Source organism: Molossus molossus, unplaced genomic scaffold (assembly GCF_014108415.1).
Source record: "Molossus molossus isolate mMolMol1 unplaced genomic scaffold, mMolMol1.p scaffold_m16_p_10, whole genome shotgun sequence".
Classification (NCBI taxonomy): Eukaryota; Metazoa; Chordata; class Mammalia; order Chiroptera; family Molossidae; genus Molossus; species Molossus molossus.
The window spans coordinates 67140491-67160421 of NW_023425345.1; the positions used below are offsets into that span (position 1 = coordinate 67140491).

The window sequence follows — 19931 nt, forward strand, 5'->3', positions numbered from 1 at the left end:
ATATCTATATACCAACAAATTTAATAACAGATGAAATGTAAAAATTCCTAAAACACAAACTACTGAAACTGACTCAAGAAGAAATAGAAAATCTGAATAAACCTATAATAAGTGAAAAGGTTGATTTAGCAATCAAAAAAACTATCTACAAGGCCCAGGCCTGATGATATCAATGGTGAATTCTACCAAATATTTAAAAAATAGTATCAGTTCTTCACTAACTCTTCCAAAAAATGGGAAGGATCACTTCCAAACTCACTTGGAGAACAGTATTACTGTGATGCCAAAACCAAAGATCTCACACACACAAAAAATCTACACTCCAAATATATCTTGTGAACATGGATACCAAAATCCTCAACAAAATACCAGTGAACCAAGTTCAGCAACATATAAAAAAGCTTATATACTATAATTATGACGTGGGATTTATCCCAGGAATGCAAGGTTGCTTTAGCATTCATTTGAAGATCAATTCTCACATGGCTGGTATGGCTCAGTGGTTGAGCGTCAGCCCATGCACCAAGCGGTCGCCAGTTTGATGCCTGGTCAGGGCACGTGCCCAGGTTGTGAGCCCAATCCCCAGTGGGGGGCATGCAGAAGGCGGCCAGTCAATGTTTTCTCTCATTGATGTTTCTATCTCTCTCTCCTTCTCCCTTCCTCTCTCTAAAAATCAAATAAAAAAAAAAGAAAATCAATTCCCATTATCAACAGAACAAAGGCAGGGGAATCACATGATCATCTAAAGAGACACAGAAAAAGCATTTGGGTAGCAGGATACAAAATCAAGAAATCGATGGCATTCTTATACACCAATGATGAACTCACAGAAAGAGAAACTAAAAAAACAATCCCGTTTACCATCATGGCAAAAAAATTAAGACACCTAGGAATAAACTTAACCAAAGAAATAAAGGACCTATTCGCAGAAGACTGCAGGTCATTGAAAAAAGAAATAGAGGAAGATATAAAAAAGTGGAAGCACATACCTTGCTTATGGATTGAAAGAATTAACAACATTAAAATGTCCATATTACCCAAAGCAATCTATAGATTCAATGCAATCCCCATCAAAATACCAATGGCATACTTCACAGAACTAGAACAAATATTTCAAAAGTTCATATGGAACCAAAAAAGACCTCGAATAGCCACAGCAATCTTGAAAAAGAAGAACAAAGTTGGAGGGATCACATTACCAGATTTCGGGTTATACTACAAAGCCACTATAATCAAAACAGCCTGGTACTGGCACAAGAACAGGCATATAGACCAGTGGAACAGAACAGAGAACCCAGAAATGGACCCAAGCCAATATGCTCAATTAATATTTGACAAAGGTGGCAAGAGCATACAGTGGAGTAAAGACAGCCTCTTTAATAAATGGTGTTGGGAAAATTGGACACCTACATGCAAAAAAATGAAACTAGACCATCAACTTACACCATACACAAGAATAAACTCAAACTGGATAAGACTTAAATGTGACTCATGAATCCATAAAAATCCTAGAAGAAACTGTAGGCAACAAAATTTCAGACATCATACGCAGCAGAATTTTCACTGATACATCACCTAAGACAACAGAAACAAAGGAGAAAATGAACACATGGGACTACATCAAACTCAAAAGCTTCTGCACAGCAAAAAATACAATCATCAAAATGGAAAGGCTACCCACTGTATGGGAGAGCATAATTGCCAATGATATATCAGATAAGGGGTTAATTTCCAACATATATAGAGTGCTCATACAACTCAACAAAAGGAAGACAAAGAACCCAATTAAAAAATGGGCAGAGGAACTAAATAGACACCTCTCCAAACAGCACATACAAATGGCTAAGAGACATATGAAGAAATGTTCAACATCACTAATCATCAGAGAGATGCCAATTAAAACAACAATGAGGTATCACCTCACATCTGTCTGAATGGCTGCCATCAACAAATCATCAAACAACAAGTGTTGGCGAGGGTGTGGAGAAAAGGGGACTCTAGTACACTGCTGGTTGGAATGCAGACTGGTGCGGCCACTATGGAAAACAATATGGTGTTACCTCAAAAAATTAAAAATTGAACTTCCATTTGACCCAGTGATCCCACTTCTAGGAATATACCCTAAGAAGCCTGAAACACCAATCAGAAAGAATATATGTACCCCCATGTCTGTAGCAGCACTATTTACAATAGCTAAGATCTGGAAACAGCCCAAGTGTCCATCAGTAGACGAATGGATAAAAAAGCAGTGGTACATATACACAATGGAGTACTGTGCAGCTGTAAGAAAGATCTCTTATCCTTTGAGACTACATGGAGGGACCTGGAAAGTATTATCCTAAGTGAAACAAGCCAAGCAGAGAAACACAAGTATCATATGATCTCACTTATTTGTGGAATATAATGAACATAACAGTCTGAGGAATGGGGTAGTCCCAGATATGTGGAAGTGGGGTACAGACTGACAATCTCCAGAAGAGGGGGTGGTGGGGGAGAGATAAACCACAGAACTTATATGCATGTATGCATGAACTGTGGACATGGACAACAAAGCTGGGGAGAGGGCGGGGAGGGAGAGGGAGGGGGGAATCAGTGGAGGAAAAAGGAGAAACATCTGTAACAAAAATAAATAAATTAATTAATAAAAAAAAAGACAAGAAAAAGCATTTGACACAATCCTTCATGATAAAAACAACAAATGAGAAATAGAAGGGAACTTCCTCAACCTGATAAAGGAAAACAAGAAAATACTTTGAGATTAATGAAAATGAAGAATACAAAATGTTGTGACATACCCACAGCTAACATCATACTTAACGGTAAAAGACTCAATGCTTTCCCTCTAAGATCAGGAACATGACAAATATATCCTCTCTTGCCACTTCTATTCAACATTGTACTGGAGGTTCTAGCCAGGCAATTGGGAAGAAAACAAAATTTGGGCATAAGCAAAACTATCACTATACGCAGATGACATAATCTTATGTATAGAAATGTCTAAGAAAATCACTAAAACCTATTAAAACTAACAAACAAGTTAACAGAGGCAGAATCCCATACTGCACAATTTGCTCACTTGCAATAAGAATTCTAAAAATAAATTTTAAAATTCCATTTATAATAGCATAATAAAGAATAACATACCTAGGGATAAACTTAACAAATGAAGTACAGAACTTTTATACTCTGAAAACTACCAAACATTGTTGAAAGAAATTAAGGATGATGTTAAATAAATGGAAAGATATCATATTTTCATATATCAGAACACTTAATATTGTCAGTAGGGCAATACTCCTCATGTTGCATATTGATGTACAGATAAATACAACCCCCATCAAATTCCACCTGCCTCCTTTGCAGTAACTGAAGTGGACTCTAAACTTTCATAGTTTGCGTTGGCTGGTGTGGCTCAGTTGCTTGGAGCATTGTCCAATACACCAAAATGTTGCAGGTTTGACCCCCAGTTGGGGCGCATGTGTCTCTCTCTCTCTCCCTTCCTCCCTCTCTGGAATTCATAAAGTAAAAATTAAGAGGAAAAAAAAAAAGGCCCTGGCTGGTTTGGCTCAGCAGTTAGAGCATCGGCCTGCAGACCAGAGAGTCCCGGGTTGGGTTCCTGCTGAGGGCAGGTACCTGGGTTGCGGTTTGTCCCTGGCCCTGGTTGGGGTTGTGCAGGTGGCAACCAGTCGATGTGTCTCTCTCACATCGATGTTTCTCTCTCTCTCTCTTCTTCCCTCTCTCCCTCCCGCTCTATCTGAAGATAAATGCAAAAATGTCCTCAGGTGAGAATAAAAAAAATAAAATAAAATTTCATAGGAAATTCAAGAGATCCAGAATAGAAAAAAAAAAAATTGAGAAAAAAAGTTGAAAAACACTTCCTGATTTCAAATCTTGCTACAAAGCTATAGATATCAAGACACTATGGTATTAGCATAAAGATGGATAGATGGATGGATATATAGGTAGATAAATGGAATAGAACTGAGAGTCCAGAAAGAAACCCTCACTTTTACTGTCAATTGATTTTTAGCAAAGATGACAAGACAATTCAAGGGAGGGGGGTTTCTTGCGGTAGGGGAAGAGTCTTTACAACAAATGGTGCTGGAACACCCCAAATGGATATCCACACATATACAATACGGCTAGACCCCTATTTCACACAATATATGTAAATCAACTTGACATGGATCAACAACCCAAATACAACAACAAAAATAGTAACATTCTTGAAGAAAACATAGAAGTAAATCATGACCTTGGATTAGGCAATGGTTCCTTAGACAATAAGAACATAAGCAACAAAAAATAGTAATAAATTGGACTTCATCAAATGTAAAGGTCTAAACGCAAGGGTACAGTATTCCCAGCGAGGGAAAGTATGAAAGTCTTATGGTGAGAAGTATATAGAGAAATAGAAAATAAACCAGAATGGGTAGAGAAATTTAAGTGAAAGAGACATGATGGAAGAAATATTTAGAGATGGGCATCAGCCAGTTGAAAGAGGGCCTTGAAGGCCAAGACAAAAAATTTGGACTTTGTTCTAAATGTAATGGGAATTGTTGGAGGATTTTGAATTAGGGAGTGACATATTCTGATACATGTTCTTGAAGACAAATTTGATTCCTGAATGGAAAATCAATTGCAGCTGGGCAAGGAACAAGACCAGCAGCACAGGAGATTTCTATTGCAATCCAGGCAAGACATGATGGTGTCAAGTGAAGGATAGATTGGAGACAGAGGTAGATAGGTAGGTAGGTAGGTTGGTCAGTTGCTGGGTAGTTTAGGCAGGTAGATAGAAATAAAAGAGCTGAAAGGACTTACTAATTGAATGTAGGAACTGAAGAGGGAAATAACTTCTAGGTTTTCAGCTTAAGCAATTGACATATGGGGTGTAGTTTGCTGCGAAAGGAAAGATTAGAGGAAGAATGAGTTTGGAGGCAAGGAGTTTTGTTTTGGTATGCAAATTTTGAAGACTCTTTAGTCATCCAAATGAAGATATAAACAACAAGCTGAATATACATAAGTTATGAACCTAACAGAGGACTCAAGGCTGGAGACAAATATTTCAGCGTCATTCCTGGGTAAGATCATCTAGAGAAAACATCCAGATAGAGAAAAGCACAGGAGCTCAGACTAATGTCCAGGGCACTCCAGTATTAAGAGACTGAACAGGAGATCCATCATGGGTGCAGAGCAGGCAGAACCTCTGAATGCTTGCTCCTAACACCAGAAGGATTTGTGGCTAAAATGCAGGGTAAATGGCATGAAGAACCAGTTGAAGTAAAGCTGATCTAAAATACTGTGTACAGGGTACACAGAGAAAAAACAGGAGGTAGCGCGGAGAGGGTGAGTCAACTTGCGCAGGTGTGCAGCTGGGAAGCCAGAAAGACATTGTGGCGGCGGAGCCCCCACCCCCGCCCCTGGGAGTATGGAGTCTAAGACCCACGCAGGGATCCCCAACTCAGAAAAACAGAAGGGAAAGTGAACCCATGTAGCACTAGACAGTGAAGATTTGGTTTACCTTAAAGATACAAACAAGTGGAAGTATATGCCATGTTCACGGATTGGAAGAATTAACATCATTAAAATGTCCATACTATCCAAAGCAATCTATAGATTCAATTCAGTCCCTATTAAAACCAACAGCATACTTCACAGATCTAGAATACCCCCAAAATTTAAATGAAACCAAAAAAGACCCCAGATAGTCACAGCAATCTTGAGAAAGAAAAACAAAGTTGGAGGAATCACAATACCGAATATCAGGTTATAATACAAAGCCACTGTACTCAAAACAGCCTGGTACTGGCACAAGAACCAGTATATAGATCAATGGAACAAAACAGAGAATCCAGAAATTGGCCCAAGACATTATGCTCAATTAATATTTGATAAAGGAGGCAAGAACATACAATGGAGTAAAGACAGTCTCTTCAATAAATGGTGTTGGAAAAATGGGACAGGTACATGCAAAAAAAAAAAAAAAGAAAGAAAAAGAAAAAGAAACTAGACCACCAATTTATACCATACACAAGAATAAACCAAAAATAGATAAAATACCTAAATGTAAGTTGTGAAACCATAAAAATCCTAGAAGAAAATGTAAGCAGCAAAATCTTAAGACATTTCAGGTAGCAGAATTTTCACCAATACATCTCCTAGGGCAAGAAAAACAAAGGAAAAAATAAACAAATGGTACTACCTCAAACTAAAAAGTGTCTTCACAGGAAAAGAAACCATCTTCAAAATGAAAAGGGAACCCACTGTATAGGAGAATATATTTGCCAATGATACATCTGATAAGGGGTTAATCTCCCAAATATATAAAGAATTCATACAATTCAACAAAATGAAGACAAACAATCCAATTTAAAAATGGGAAAGGACCTAAGTAGACACTTCCCCAAGGAGGACATACAGATGGCCAAGAGACATGAAAAATGCTCATTGTCACTAATCATTAGAGATGCAAATTAAAATTACAATGAGGTATTACCTCACACATGCCAGAATGGCTACCATCAATAAATCAACAAACAACAAGTGCTAGTGAGGATGTGGAGAAAAAGGAACTTTAGTACACTGCTGGTGGGAATGCAGACTGGTGCAGCCATTATGGAAAACAGTGTGGAGTTTCCTCAAAAAATTAAAAATGGAACTGCCGTTTAACCCAGTGATTCCACTTCTAGGAATATATCCTATGAATCCCAAAGCATCAATCAGAAAGACTATATGCACTTCTATGTTCATAACAGTCCTTTTACAATAACTAAGATCTGGAAATAGCCCAAGTGCCCATCAGATGAGTGGATAAAAAGCTGTGCTACATTTGCACAATGGAATACTATGCAGATATAAAAAAGAAGGACCTCTTACCCTTTGAGACAACATGGAGGGACCTAGAGATTATTATGCTAAGCGAAATAAGCCAGACAGATAAAGACAAATATTATATGATCTTGTTTATATGTGGAATCTAATAAACAAAATAAACTAACAAACAAAATAGATCCAGAGGCATAGAACAGTGACAAATCTCAGAGACAAATCTCAGAGGGAAGGGGGGTGGAGGGGATGGCAGAAAGAGATTAACCAAAGAATTTATATGCCTATATGAATTGCCCATAGACACAGAGACAATAATGCGGTGAACGCCTGGGGTGGGGCGGGAGCCTGGTAGAAGGAGGCAATGGGGTGGGGGGGAGGGACCATCTGTAATACTCTCAACAATAAAGGAAAAAAATGAGACTGAGCAAAGCGGGAGGAGCTGGTAGAAGAGACTAAAAAATTGGATTGTGGTGTGTAAAAAATTAATTCAGAGATATTTAGCTGCCTGCATGTAAATTTAGTCACATGAGGTAGTCAGTCAAAACTTATCAAACAAAAAAGATCAAAAATAAAAAATGTGAAAGAGTAAGAGGGAGGGAATTATAGTTTAGGAACAGTAAGCCTGGTTCATACAGTTTTAAAAATATTTTAAGAACATGAAAGCCAAACATTGAATTCAGGAGACACAAATTTTCGCACAAAGGTTAAGTTTAAGCCAGTGGTTCTCAAACTCGCATGTGCATAAGGATCACTGGGACAATGTGTTAAAACACGGATTAGTAGGCCCCAACTCCAAAGTTTCTGATTCAGTAAATCCGGGATGGGGCCCAATAATTTCCTTGAATTAACAACTTCACAGGTGATGCTGATGCAGATTTGAGAACCATACTTTCTGAGTATCACTGACCTAGAGAAACTTAAATATGTACACCAGGAAACATGTTCAAGAAGAAATGTTCATAGGTACCTTATTAATAATAGTAAAAAACTGAAAACAATCTAAATGTCCAAAGATAGTTGCATGAATTGTGGTATGTTTTATTTATTTATTTTTTTAATCCTCACCCGAGGACATTTTTCCATTTTTTGTACAGATAGAGTGGGAGGGAGAGAGAGGAAGAGAGAGAGAGAGAGAGAGAGAGAGAGAGAGAGAGAGAGAGAGAGAGAGAGAGAGAGAAACATCGATGTGAAAGGGACACATCGAGTGGCTGCCACCTGCACGATCAACCAGGGCCGGGGACAAACTGCAACCGAAGTACATGCCCCTAGCGGGAACCGAACCCGGGTCTCTCTAGACTGCAGGCCGACGCTCTAACCGCTGAGCCAAACTGGCCAGGGCTGAATTGTGGTATGTTTTATAATAGAATATTATATAGCCATAACAATAAATGCATTCATACAGATGAATCTTAAAAACAGCAAAAAAAGTCACTGAAGTATACAATTTGATTCTGTTCATTGAAAGTCAAAATCAGGAACAATTAAATGATGTAGTATTTAGAAATACTATGTGATAAAACTAATGAAAAAGAAAGAATTATTAACATATTTCAGGATGGTGCTCATCTGGGAGTTGGGAAGGAGAGAGAAGCATCAGGCGAAAACACAGAGGTGCTGCAAAGTTAATGTACATCTTAAATGATGGTATACTTCAAAATGTAAGTAAAGTATATGCTTTATATTCTTCTTGTTGTTAATCCTCACCCAAGGATATATTTCCACTAATTTTTAGAGACAGTGGGAGGGAGGGAAGAAGGGAGGTAGAGGGAGAGAAACATTGATGTGAGAGACACATCAATTGGTTGAATCACACATGACCCCGACCAGGGCCAGGGATAGAACTTGCAACTGAGGTATGTGTCCTTGAAGAGAATCAAACCCATGACCCTTTGGTCCATGAGCCAATGCTCTAACTGCTGATCCAAACTGGCTAGGGATATATATATATATATATATATATATTTTTTTTTATATGTATGAATTACTTCATAATAAAAAAATTTTAAGTAAAAAAGTAATGATAAGCTGTAGCAGGTGATACTGAGAGTTCAAAAAAGATGTGGACATAGAAATGACTCTTGAATTTGCAAAGTAAGTTTTTTGGTAATTTCTAGAGAAGTGATAACAGAAGCAAAACTAGAGAAGATTGGGAACACTATATAATACAGCAAGAAATTGCTAAAATAAGAGAAGTGAAAATCAAATATTTCAGGAATGCACATAGTAGGAATTACTTTCAGCCAGGGGCAATCACAACTCTTCCTGGAGGAGGCATATGTATAGATTTGGGTACATAGAAACAGAAAATGCAAGATGTTTCAGGCGAATAAATAAACAAACCCCAATACGAACAATGCCAGTAAAGGTAGAATCAAGCAAAAGTTAGATACGCATGGAAAAGGCAAGCCGTGCAGTTTAGCTGGAGCTCTGTGGCTTTGAGAGGACTTGAATTTAGCTAGAAAGGTACAGATTGGCCTAGACCTTCGCTGTCAACATGGTAGCCACTGGCTACATGTGGCTCTTGGGCATTTAAAAATGTGGCTAGTACTGTCCTGGCCGGTTTGGCTCAGCGGTTAGAGCGTTGGCCTGCGGTCTGGAGAGACCCGGGTTCAGTTCCCACTAAGGGCACGTACCTCGGTTGCAGTTTGTCCCCGGCCCTGGTTGGTTGTGCAGGTCGCAGCCACTCGATGTGTCCCTTTTACATTGATGTTTCTCTCTCTCTCTTCCTCTCTCTCTCTCCCACTCTGTCCTTGGGTGAGGATTAAAAAAAAAAATGTGGCCAGTACTACTCATGAACTACTGAAGTTTTAATTTAATTTCATTTGAATTAATGTAAATTTAAAAACTGGTAACTGATTCAGTTATAGAAAAACCTTTAAGTATGTTTAGAAGAACTTGGAGGGGATGAGAATCTTTTTCCCATCTATAGGTTTTATGAAATCTAAATACAGATCAAGTATTTTCAATGAAAATGTAGCATTTGAATTGAGATGGGCTGTAAACAAGGTGACCAACTGTACAAGTTGATCTGATCATTGCCTACCTTCCCTATTTCATTGTCTTGTACTCAGTAATTCAATCATAAAAACTGCTTGTAGTTTATAAATGCACTGGTTGCTTCTCATCAATCTATCTTTTTTCATGTGTTCTCTATGCCTAGATAGCCGCCTTTGCAATTCCAGGGGCATGTGCAGGTGCCCAATGTCCACTTATGAAAGAAAAAGTAAATCTAAGTACACAGATCCTACTGGTTTTAAAATCTAAGAATCAACACAATGAGTCTGTCCCCTAGTAGAGGTTCTTAGGCGTAGAAATCTTACCATCAGTTTGCACTTCTAGTCATAAACTATCTCCAATGGGGCTTAAAGGTAGTAATTGTGCATACTGGACCAAAACAAACATACAAAAAAAAAACAAGCATCCTGGTCACTGTTTCTTTGAACCACAACCTCTGGTTTCTAGCTATTTTCAGTTCGTAAGTACCTGTTCTTGAGCATCCTTTCCAAAAGAGTGGCTGCCAAAATTCTGCTTGACTTAGCATCCTCTGTTGAGTCATCTGGAAGAAGTGACTTGCTGAGATAAGTCTAGGGAAAAAGGGCGAAGAAGCCATGTAGGTGGCCTACAGTAAAGTGATGTCACTAGGAGCAGGCAGTGAGACTACAAGGTCAGTCTTATTAAAGGAAGTGTTCTTGCCACAGGATACATCAAATGTTGTTCGCCTGGAAATCACAACCTGCCATCCAAGCAGTGAATACCATATAAAGAAAATACAACAAAAGTCCAATATCGGGCTTCAGTATTCACAAGATATTCAGGAATCTATAGACCAATGAGTATGAAAATGGATTGTGTAATAACTCGGGTTCCATACATTAATTTTTATGAGCTCATCACAAGACTAGAAGCTCCCCTGAGAGTTCAAGGAAAAGAAGACTTAACATTGTATCATACAAATTAAGAAGAGTTTAATGTTAAACTAATTAAAATATGGCTCAGCTATGACCTCATCCTTAGCTATGTCTTCTCCATTAAGATCATAGGTGCCTCTTTGTTCTCCCAGAATTTCTGCTCTTTTCTCTCACAATATTTTCCACACTATCTTTTAAGTTATCTGCCCAATGTTCTTCCTCTAGACTGGAACCATCTTGAGAAGTGGGTGTGTCTTTTCATCTTTGCATCCCTAGCATATAACCGTGCTACATCTAGCAATCTTGATTGATTAAACAATCAAAAAATCTAAACCAGCCCTGGCCGGTTTGGCTCAGCAGTTAGAGCGTCGGCCTGCGGTCCTGAGAGACCCGGGTTCGGTTCCCGCTAAGGGCGCGTACCTCAGTTGCAGTTTGTCCCCGGCCCTGGTCGGTTGTGCGGGTGGCAACCACTCGATGTGTTCCTTTCACGTCGATGTTTCTCTCTCTCTCTCTCTGTTCCTCTCTCTCCCTCCCACTCCACCTGAACAAAAAATGGAAAAATGTCCTCGGGTGAGGATAAAAAATAAAAAAAAAAACATTAAAAAAAAAAAAAATCTAAACCATTGCTACTCAAAGCCCAAAAACTATTTGTTTATGATGAGATGAGCAGTTTGAACCAGAATGTGTAAAAGAATGGCTTCTTTTTTGGAGAAAGTCTTGCTTTAAAAAAAGTCTAGCTAAACTAAACTGTGCTTTAGTGATGCAGCTGATTTATATTCTTGGCCCACTTTGATCCAAACACTTGAGAGTTAGAAAAAGACATTTTTCATAAAGAAAAAGAAAATGCGAAGGAATGGATGGTTAAAATTAACTTTAGGGTCTATTGATCTTTATGAACACATATATTAACAGATCCCCCAAAAAGATTTAAAATAAAAGCACCTATTTTCACCGGTAAAAAAAATAAAGACACAGGGCACTTAAAAAGTTTTTTAAAAGCCAACACGCATTAAAAAAACCTAATAAATTTTTAATTTTTTCCTTTTTGTAACAGGACAAGTAACAGATTACATCAAACTTCAGAACTTCTCAAATATCTAGTTATTATACACATTCCCATCTGTCTTGCAGGGAGGGATCTTGGTCGGCTTAACAGTTTCAGGTAAAATAAGCTGAATAGTATATATTACAATAATAAATGTACAATGTTTACATGAAATATATTTTAGAAGCAAGATAAAGATGCATCTGCATCAAAAGGCGACCTTTTAAAATGCCACAACTATATTTTACATTCACTCTTGCAACAGGTCACAAGATGGGGTCACTAAGCTCAGATAAATCACTATGATGCACATAAAACGGCTATTTTATATATTATATATATTTATATTTTCACACTTTAGCATCTGAGACATAAACTGAGAATTTAAAATTTATTCTCTTCAGATAACAATCATTTTTTATTCTTCATAAACATGGTGCCCACAAAAGCACATAGGTAAGGCACAATAGGGTTTCCTGTTACAGAACAGTGTGCATCATGTTTATTTAACCAGAAAACGTGCATTATCTGTGCAAGTTCATGCTGCAAACCCAACACATATACAATAAAACCAAAGGAAACTGAGCTTTAAACAAAATAAAAATTGGTACAATTTTAGCTGTTTCACATATTCATTTGGACTGACAATGATATATCAACAGGTTATTTAAAAAAAAGAAAAAGTCAGTTGTTACAAGTAAAATTTGCTCCACAACTATTTTAATCTGAAATAAAAAATAGTAATAAAGTAATTTTATTGAAACAAAGTAAATATCGAGGCACAAAGCAACGGTCACTCGTGCATTTACTATATTGCAAACTTTTCATGACCCAAAACTGTAAATATAATTTTTCAGATACACATTTTGCTGAACCAATGTTCCCTGTTTTAAACTTGACATAAAACAGGGGAGCTAACATTAAATTATAAATAGATTGGGAAAATGACTTAATCCCAATGGTACTATATCATAGCCCTAGTATTTATAATAAATACAGCTTTTCACAAAATACTTTTCCAACATCTGCCAATTGCTTATTTATTGCTCACATAAATTTGAATCCATTACAACTGGTATCGAAACTTTCACACAAAATCATACTCAAGACATTTTTATATAAAACCTATAAAAGATATTTGAAACTTGTATCTAATACTTCCAAGGTGTTTGGCTGTTTGATCTATGTGATAGTACAGCCATATGCATATATGTGTGTGTATATATACAATACACACATACATATATATATATATACACATACACACATATATACACATACACACATATATATACACTTTATGAATAAAATAGGAAGCTTATTTTACTGCTTTAATGCAGACATCCTCACAAAACGAGACTACTTTCGCCACCACCAGCATTTATACATATATACAAAAGCCAGTTTAAGTACATATACATCCACTTATATTTATATGTAACCACTAGACCCAAATTAGTTTTCCCATATTCCAGCTGTAGTAAATGAATCTCTTATAAGCAATAGAAACCTAAAGTTAAATTAAGAAATTAACAGTTTTACCACATTAGCCTGTAAGGAACTATGCAGGTTACTGTATACAAGAATTCACAACATTAGTTCACAGGATATTATGGAAATACAAGAAGCCTCTTCACCATGCTTTTGTGTGGTTATCAAAACACTTCTTGGTGCAAAAATACCACCACCACATCCGAAAATATGTAATAAAGCAATGTTCCTCATGCAAAACTTTAAATGCATTGGCTTAAATGAGCTCCAAAAAACTGAATGAAACAATTTTTATCTACTCAGCATTGCTGCTTCACTGCTAAGTCCCTTTGGAACCTTAAGATTTCTGGAACGTTCAAACAGAGCTGTATTCAATAAAAATATTACATACAAAAAGCATTTTAAAAGGAAGACAGGAAGCCAAACAGGAATTTTCCTATTGTAAATAACAGTCCTAGGAGTGGAAGAAAGTCTTTTCAGGAACCTCCTTGAGAATTGGCTAGGCCAGTCCGCAGACGAAGATGAGACATAGAGTTCATATGTTTATTTGATGGCTTCAAGGGAGTGTTGCAAGTAAGAGCATGGGGAAAGCGATGGTGATATCTATCTAGTCGTAAATATTTTACTGTAACCAATTTCCCTGTTGTAAGATAAAAATAATATTTTAGATCTGTAAAAACGTGCTTAATCATTTATAGAAATGATGTGGTAAAAACACACAAAATAATTTAAACTTATTACTCTAAAATGCTAACTTAAAATTCTTTAATTAAAAATCTGGTATAGTTTAAATACTAAGCCATCATTTATCTCTTCAAAATGTTTATAATACTCAAATTTCTTACCATCAAACCAAGAGCCATGCAATGCCTTAAAAGCTTTTCCAGCATATTCTGGAGACAGACATTTAACATATACACAACCCTGTGATGTTAAAAAGGAAAGAAAAAATAGTCTTAGTTTAATAGCCACAAATTCAAAACGCAGAATTCAATAGTAAAAGTTACTTTACCTCACGGGAATTTTTGTCTACTGCAATATGAACAATGCCATCATTATCACTGCATTTTTCTAAAATTGCTTCTTGAATTGCCAAATGCCACTGATCCCCTATTTCCCTAAAAATTAATGAAAACAAAAATTAACAACCACATTCATACTCAGTGAGAAGTCTCTTGTCTCTTAAAACATATATATCCTACTAAAATGAGGATAGTTTAAAAAGCATATACAGCTTCCCTGGCCGGTTTGGCTCAGCAGCTGGAGTGTTGGCCTGTGGACCATAGAGTCCTGGGTTCGGTTCCCGCTAGGAGCACGCACCAAAAAAGAAAAAAAAAAAAGCATACCCAGTTAAAGGTAGTAGTAAATAAATGGTTGGTACTAGTAGGTAGATTAAAATAATAAGCATTCAAAAGCCCAGCTCTTTTCTCACTTTCCAGTGTGAGAACCCACAGAACCCACAGGCAATGAAGGATTAGCTCACCATAGCAGAACAAATGTGCTCTCATTTTTATGTTCAAAATCCTATGTACCTAAAGTCATTTCTTTTTTCTTTTTACATATGTTAACAAGTACTTTAATGAGTTGGAGTAGACTGGTAAAAGTTGAATATTATTTTATTTTTAACGACATTTTGAAATTCCTACACTTAAGAAAAATTCTTAGTAAATTCAGTATGTCCTCACTTAATGTTGTCGATACAATCTGTGACATTATCACACCTGCTAGAATGGCTGCCATCAACAAACCATCAAACAACAAGTGCTGGCGAGGGTGTGGAGAAAAGGGGACTCCAGTACATTGTTGGTGGGAGTGCAGACTGGTGTGGCCACTGTGAGGGGGGATGGGGGACGGGATTAGGAGGAGGGTGTCAATGGGGGAAAAAGGAGAAACACCTATAACAAAAATAAATCAATTAATTAAAAAAAAAAAAATTCTGTGACTTTAAGTGATATGACAACCAATTTTACCAGAGGCTAATTGATACAAATGGAGTTAAGTTCCTACATGTCTCATTGTTTGAACAAAAGGATGCTATTCAAGGACCTACTGTAGTGTATTCTGAGCTTCTCTTCTCCAAAAGTAATACAAAACATTTTGCAAAACTAGTCGCCTCGTTATTATTTTTTTAAAGATAGTCTGCCTCTTTTTTTTCTTTTTATAACTTTTTTTCTTAATTGTTTAGAGAGAGAGGAAGGGAGAAGGAGAGAGAGATGGAAACATCAATGAGAGAAAACATTGATTGGTTGCCTCCTGCATGCCCCCCCATTTGGGATTTGGCCCACAACCTGGGCATGTGCCCTGACCGGAAATCGAACCGATGACCTCTTGGTGCATGGTCTGATGCACAACCACTGAGCCACACCAGCTGGACTAGTCACCCCACTATTAAGAGAGCTTTAAGATATCCTGCTGCAGTAATGCATATAGGTCTTGCTTGTGAGATAGAGATGGTGGGACAGAGAGGAAGGTGGCCATACTTTAAATAGTAATCCTTCACCTCAGGTAATAAAATACTGGATTGGCATTGATTTCCTCACCATCAAGGTATGAGGTAAAATCCCCAAGAGAAGGTCATTCCCAAACATGACCTAAATGTTTGTTTGCTAATTGTTTCTATCTCTGAAAAACAGAGGCTGTTTTCCCCACATTTCCAATTTTGCTCTCACTTAGGAATCTCATCATATCAACTATTTCTTTTTTTTTTTTTTAATCTTCACCCAAGGAAATGGTTTTACTGATTTTTAGAGAGGAAGGAAGAGAGAGAAACATCAATCAGTTGCCTCCTGTACGTGCCTTGATCAAGGATTGAACCCGCAATCTGAGTGTGTGCCCTGATCAGGAACTGAACCTGCAACCTTTAGGTGTATGGGACAATGCTCCAACCAACTGAGCCACTTGGCCAGGGCTCTATTTCTTGAAATGAATGAGTTATTAAATGGAACTTATGGGTATTTTATATGTAAACAATTTCCAGTGTGAGGATTAGAAAAAACAAACAGAACAAAGTCATATCATTGAACAGGTATGTGGTTGCCTGCAGGAAGCAAATGCTAAAGATTATTATAGCTTCTATGTGAAATACTACGGATTCTAAAGCAATTAACTTTAGACTATTCTCTGGATATATGTGCTGCTGTGACTATATAGACAGAAAAGTGTCTCAACTATTAAATGGACAGAAAAGTTTTTCAAGTATTACATGGATAAACAGGGTTGTAGAAGGGAAGGTATGTAACATCTTTGTAGAGAATTTTTACCATAAGATTAGAAATTTTTACCATAGTAGATTTTTGTTGTTATTGTTGTTAATACTCACCTGAGGATCTTTTTCCAATGATTTTTTAGAGACAGTGGAGGGAGTGAGGGAGAGAGAGAACAACATCGATGTGAGAGAGACACATCAATTGGATGCCTCCCACACAACCCTGACCAGGGCGGGGGATCAAACCCACAACCTAGGTATGTGCCCTTGACCAGGAATTGAACCCGAGACCCTTTGGTCCTCAGGCTGACATTCTAACCACTGAGCCAAACTGGCCAGGGCTAAAATAGTAGATATTTTTTAAATCTCTATTGCCTATTGTGATAAGAATGTTGGCAAACATGACCTAAATGTTTGTTTTATTTATTTTTAATCCTCACCCGAGGACATTTTTACATTAATCTTCAGATAGAGCTGGAGGAAGAGAGGGAGGAAGAGAGAGGGAGGGAAAGAGAGAGAAACATCTATGTGAGATACATCAATTGGTTGTCATCTGCACAACCCCCACCAGGACTAGGGACGAACCACAACCGAGGTACGTGTCTTTGGCCAGAATCGAACCCGGGACTCTTTGGTCAGCAGGCAACAGTCTTACCACTGAGCCATAGCAGCCAGGGCCATGACCTAAACATTTAATAAAAAGTACTGTCTATATTGTGTGTGTCATTAATTTGACTCAAGCATTTATCTACTATGGGGACTCACAGTGAACACAAAGATATATAAAAGTTTTACAAATTGTTACACATTTTTGTGTCTTTTGGCCAAATCTTTGCTTGGAATATAACAAAAGAGAAGAGAAAAATATAACATTTCTGTAGTTAGAGATTCAGAAGAGATATTTTTCAATTACAGGCATAGCATTATAATAATATCATTAATTTTTCAGCCAAATAGTCCAAATAAAAACTACATATAAACCTGATCATAATACTTACATAACTGGATCAAACATATTTCGAATCTTGAGACACGGTGTCAAACTATTTGGTGGTGAATTTCTTCTATCTAAATGAAATGCTTCAAGAAACAAATTAGTTTTACTATGTGCCATTTATCCCATTTTATTGAAAAGGTATTCAATCATTTAATTCATTCAAAAATATTCACTGTGTACTTTTACTATGAGACAGACCCCTGGAAGTTAAGGTGAATAAGACGGAGTCAATTGCTCTCAGAGAATTTACAGTTTAGTGGGGAAGACATGAAAAATTGTGTCACCTAAGAAATCATAACTGTGAAGACAGGAGTAAAGGACATTTCAAGCAAAGGTCACAGCTTGCACACCGCCCCTGAAGCAAGATGGAGCTTGGTCTATTCAAGTAACTAAAAGATATCCACTGTGGTTAGAGTGAGGACAATAGAAAGATAAACCTAAAGAGAGAGATGTCAGGTTGTTCAGGATCATATAGGTCATATTAAAGTATTTAGGCATTAACATAAGTGCAACAGAAAGTCACTCAAACATCTTCAGGAGAGGAATGAATAAGACAAGATCTGTCTTTTAAAGTTACAAATTTTAAAAAATAGACATGTGGAGAATGAATTAGGTGGAAGCAAAAGTGAACACAAGGAGACCAGTTGGAAGGTTATTATACCTGTCTAAGAGGGAAATGATAGTAATGTGGATAAGACAGACTAGCAATGCATATGAAAATAAGTGAACAGAATTGAAACATATTTTGGCGCAGATCTGATGTGACTCATTTAAAGATTGCAAATGGAATCCGGCCGGTGTGGCTTAGTAGATGAGCATCGACCCATGCACCAAGAGGCCGCTGGTTCAATTCCCGGTCAGGGCATGCACCCAGGTTGTGGGCCAAATCCCCAGTGGGTGGCATGCAGGAGGTGGCCAATTGATGTTCTCGCTCATTGATTTCTCCATCTTTCTCGCTCTAAAATCAATAGAGGGGAAAAAAAGACTGCAGATGGAGGAGGGTAATAGAGTGATTATGGATGATATCCAGATTAATGGCAGAACCAACTAAAGAGAGATATCATTAATCAGACAGGAAACCTGGTCAGTTTGGGGAGAGAAGATGCTGAGTTCATGAATTTGTGATGCCCATCTCCTAGTAGAGAAGTATATAGCTGCGTATAAGAATCTGAAAACTGAAACAGAAGACTTAGTTCAAGATATAAATTTGGGAGTTATCAACATATATATATGGTAAATGAAGTCACAACATGAGATCATCTAGTGCAGTGTTCTCAACCTTCCTAATACAGTTCAGGTTGTATGTGGGCGTATCTGCATGTGGGCAGAACCGCCTGGAGGAGGATAGAGGAGCGGTGTCTAGGTTCCCAAGAACTTCGGAAATATGTGTTTTCCAATGGTCTTAGGCGACCCCTGAGAAAGGGGCATTCGACCCCCAAAGGGGTTGTGACCCACAGGTTGAGAACCACTGATCTAGGGAGACAGATGGAATGAGAAAAGAAGGTGGCCTTGAGTAACTTAACGCCTAGAGGTCCAAGAAAAGGAGACTGAAGAAATGGTCAGAGGTACAAGGAAACCAGAAGAAAGTGGCATCCCCAAAGTCAAAAGCAGGAAGTTTCTAGGCAGGCTCGATATTTAACAGTTCTAAGTAAAATAAGGATAGGAAAAAAAAAATCCATTGGATTTCCCTATATGGAAATTTAAGAGCTGTTTCTGTAGAATGATGGAGATGGAAGACAGAATGAAGTGAGCTGAAGAATAACTGAGAGGTGAAATAGTAAAGACTGAGTAAACTGTTTAATGCTATCTGGCTGTAAAGAGGTAGACAGACAGGGTAATAGCTACCAGACAATACAGTGCCAACATTGTTTTATTTATTTATTTATTTTTATTTTGTTTTTCAAAAATCCTCACCCGAGGATATTTTTCCATTGATTTTCAGATGTTCAGATTTTCAGTGGGAGAGAGAGAGGAGGGGAGAAACATCGATGTGAGAGAGACACATTGATTGGTTGCCTCCGCACAACCCCAACCAGGGCTGGGGATCAAACCACAACCAAGGTAGGTGCCTTTGACCAGAAACAAATCCGCAACTCTTTGGTCTGCAAACTGATGCTCTAACCACTGAACAAAACTGGTCAGGGTGAGTTCAACACTGTCTTAAAGATGAGAGAGACTACAGCATGTTTAAGTGCTGATAAAAAGGTCCAGTAGATGCAGGAATGTAAAACAGTAAGGAAAAATACTTGAGAAGACTAAAGGGAAGGGCTCAGGTCTCTGTTAAATGAGACAGCTCCTCAATCACAATAGAAAATGAGAATGATTGTGGATGAGTGTGGATTCTGGTAATTTTATGGATTTGGTGGTGGAAATTTGAGGTACATACAATCTCCCTGCTTCTACTTAAGTCATCAACTGAGAATTAAGAGAGAGAAAAGAAGGGCAAAGGTTTAAAAA

General features: G+C 37.6%; 1 protein-coding gene across 7 annotated transcripts in view; it reads right to left on the reverse strand.

The window, feature by feature from the left end:
- The window catches only part of LEMD3 (LEM domain containing 3), a 97906-nt gene that overhangs the window by 13226 nt on the left and 64749 nt on the right, over window positions 1-19931 (reverse strand). For 2 of the 7 annotated variants that reach the window (XM_036250612.1, XM_036250634.1), the window contains exons 10-12: window positions 17476-17557; window positions 14285-14390; window positions 10312-10412 (exon numbers count right to left, since the gene is read on the reverse strand). In XM_036250612.1, the coding sequence (XP_036106505.1) occupies window positions 10312-10412; window positions 14285-14390; window positions 17476-17557 (289 nt within the window). Of the gene's footprint in view, window positions 1-4841; window positions 4900-6118; window positions 6159-10311; window positions 10413-12795; window positions 13913-14117; window positions 14197-14284; window positions 14391-17475; window positions 17558-19931 lie in introns of those variants that run through there. The other 5 variants (XM_036250617.1, XM_036250626.1, XM_036250639.1 and 2 more) reach the window with 5 other exon arrangements.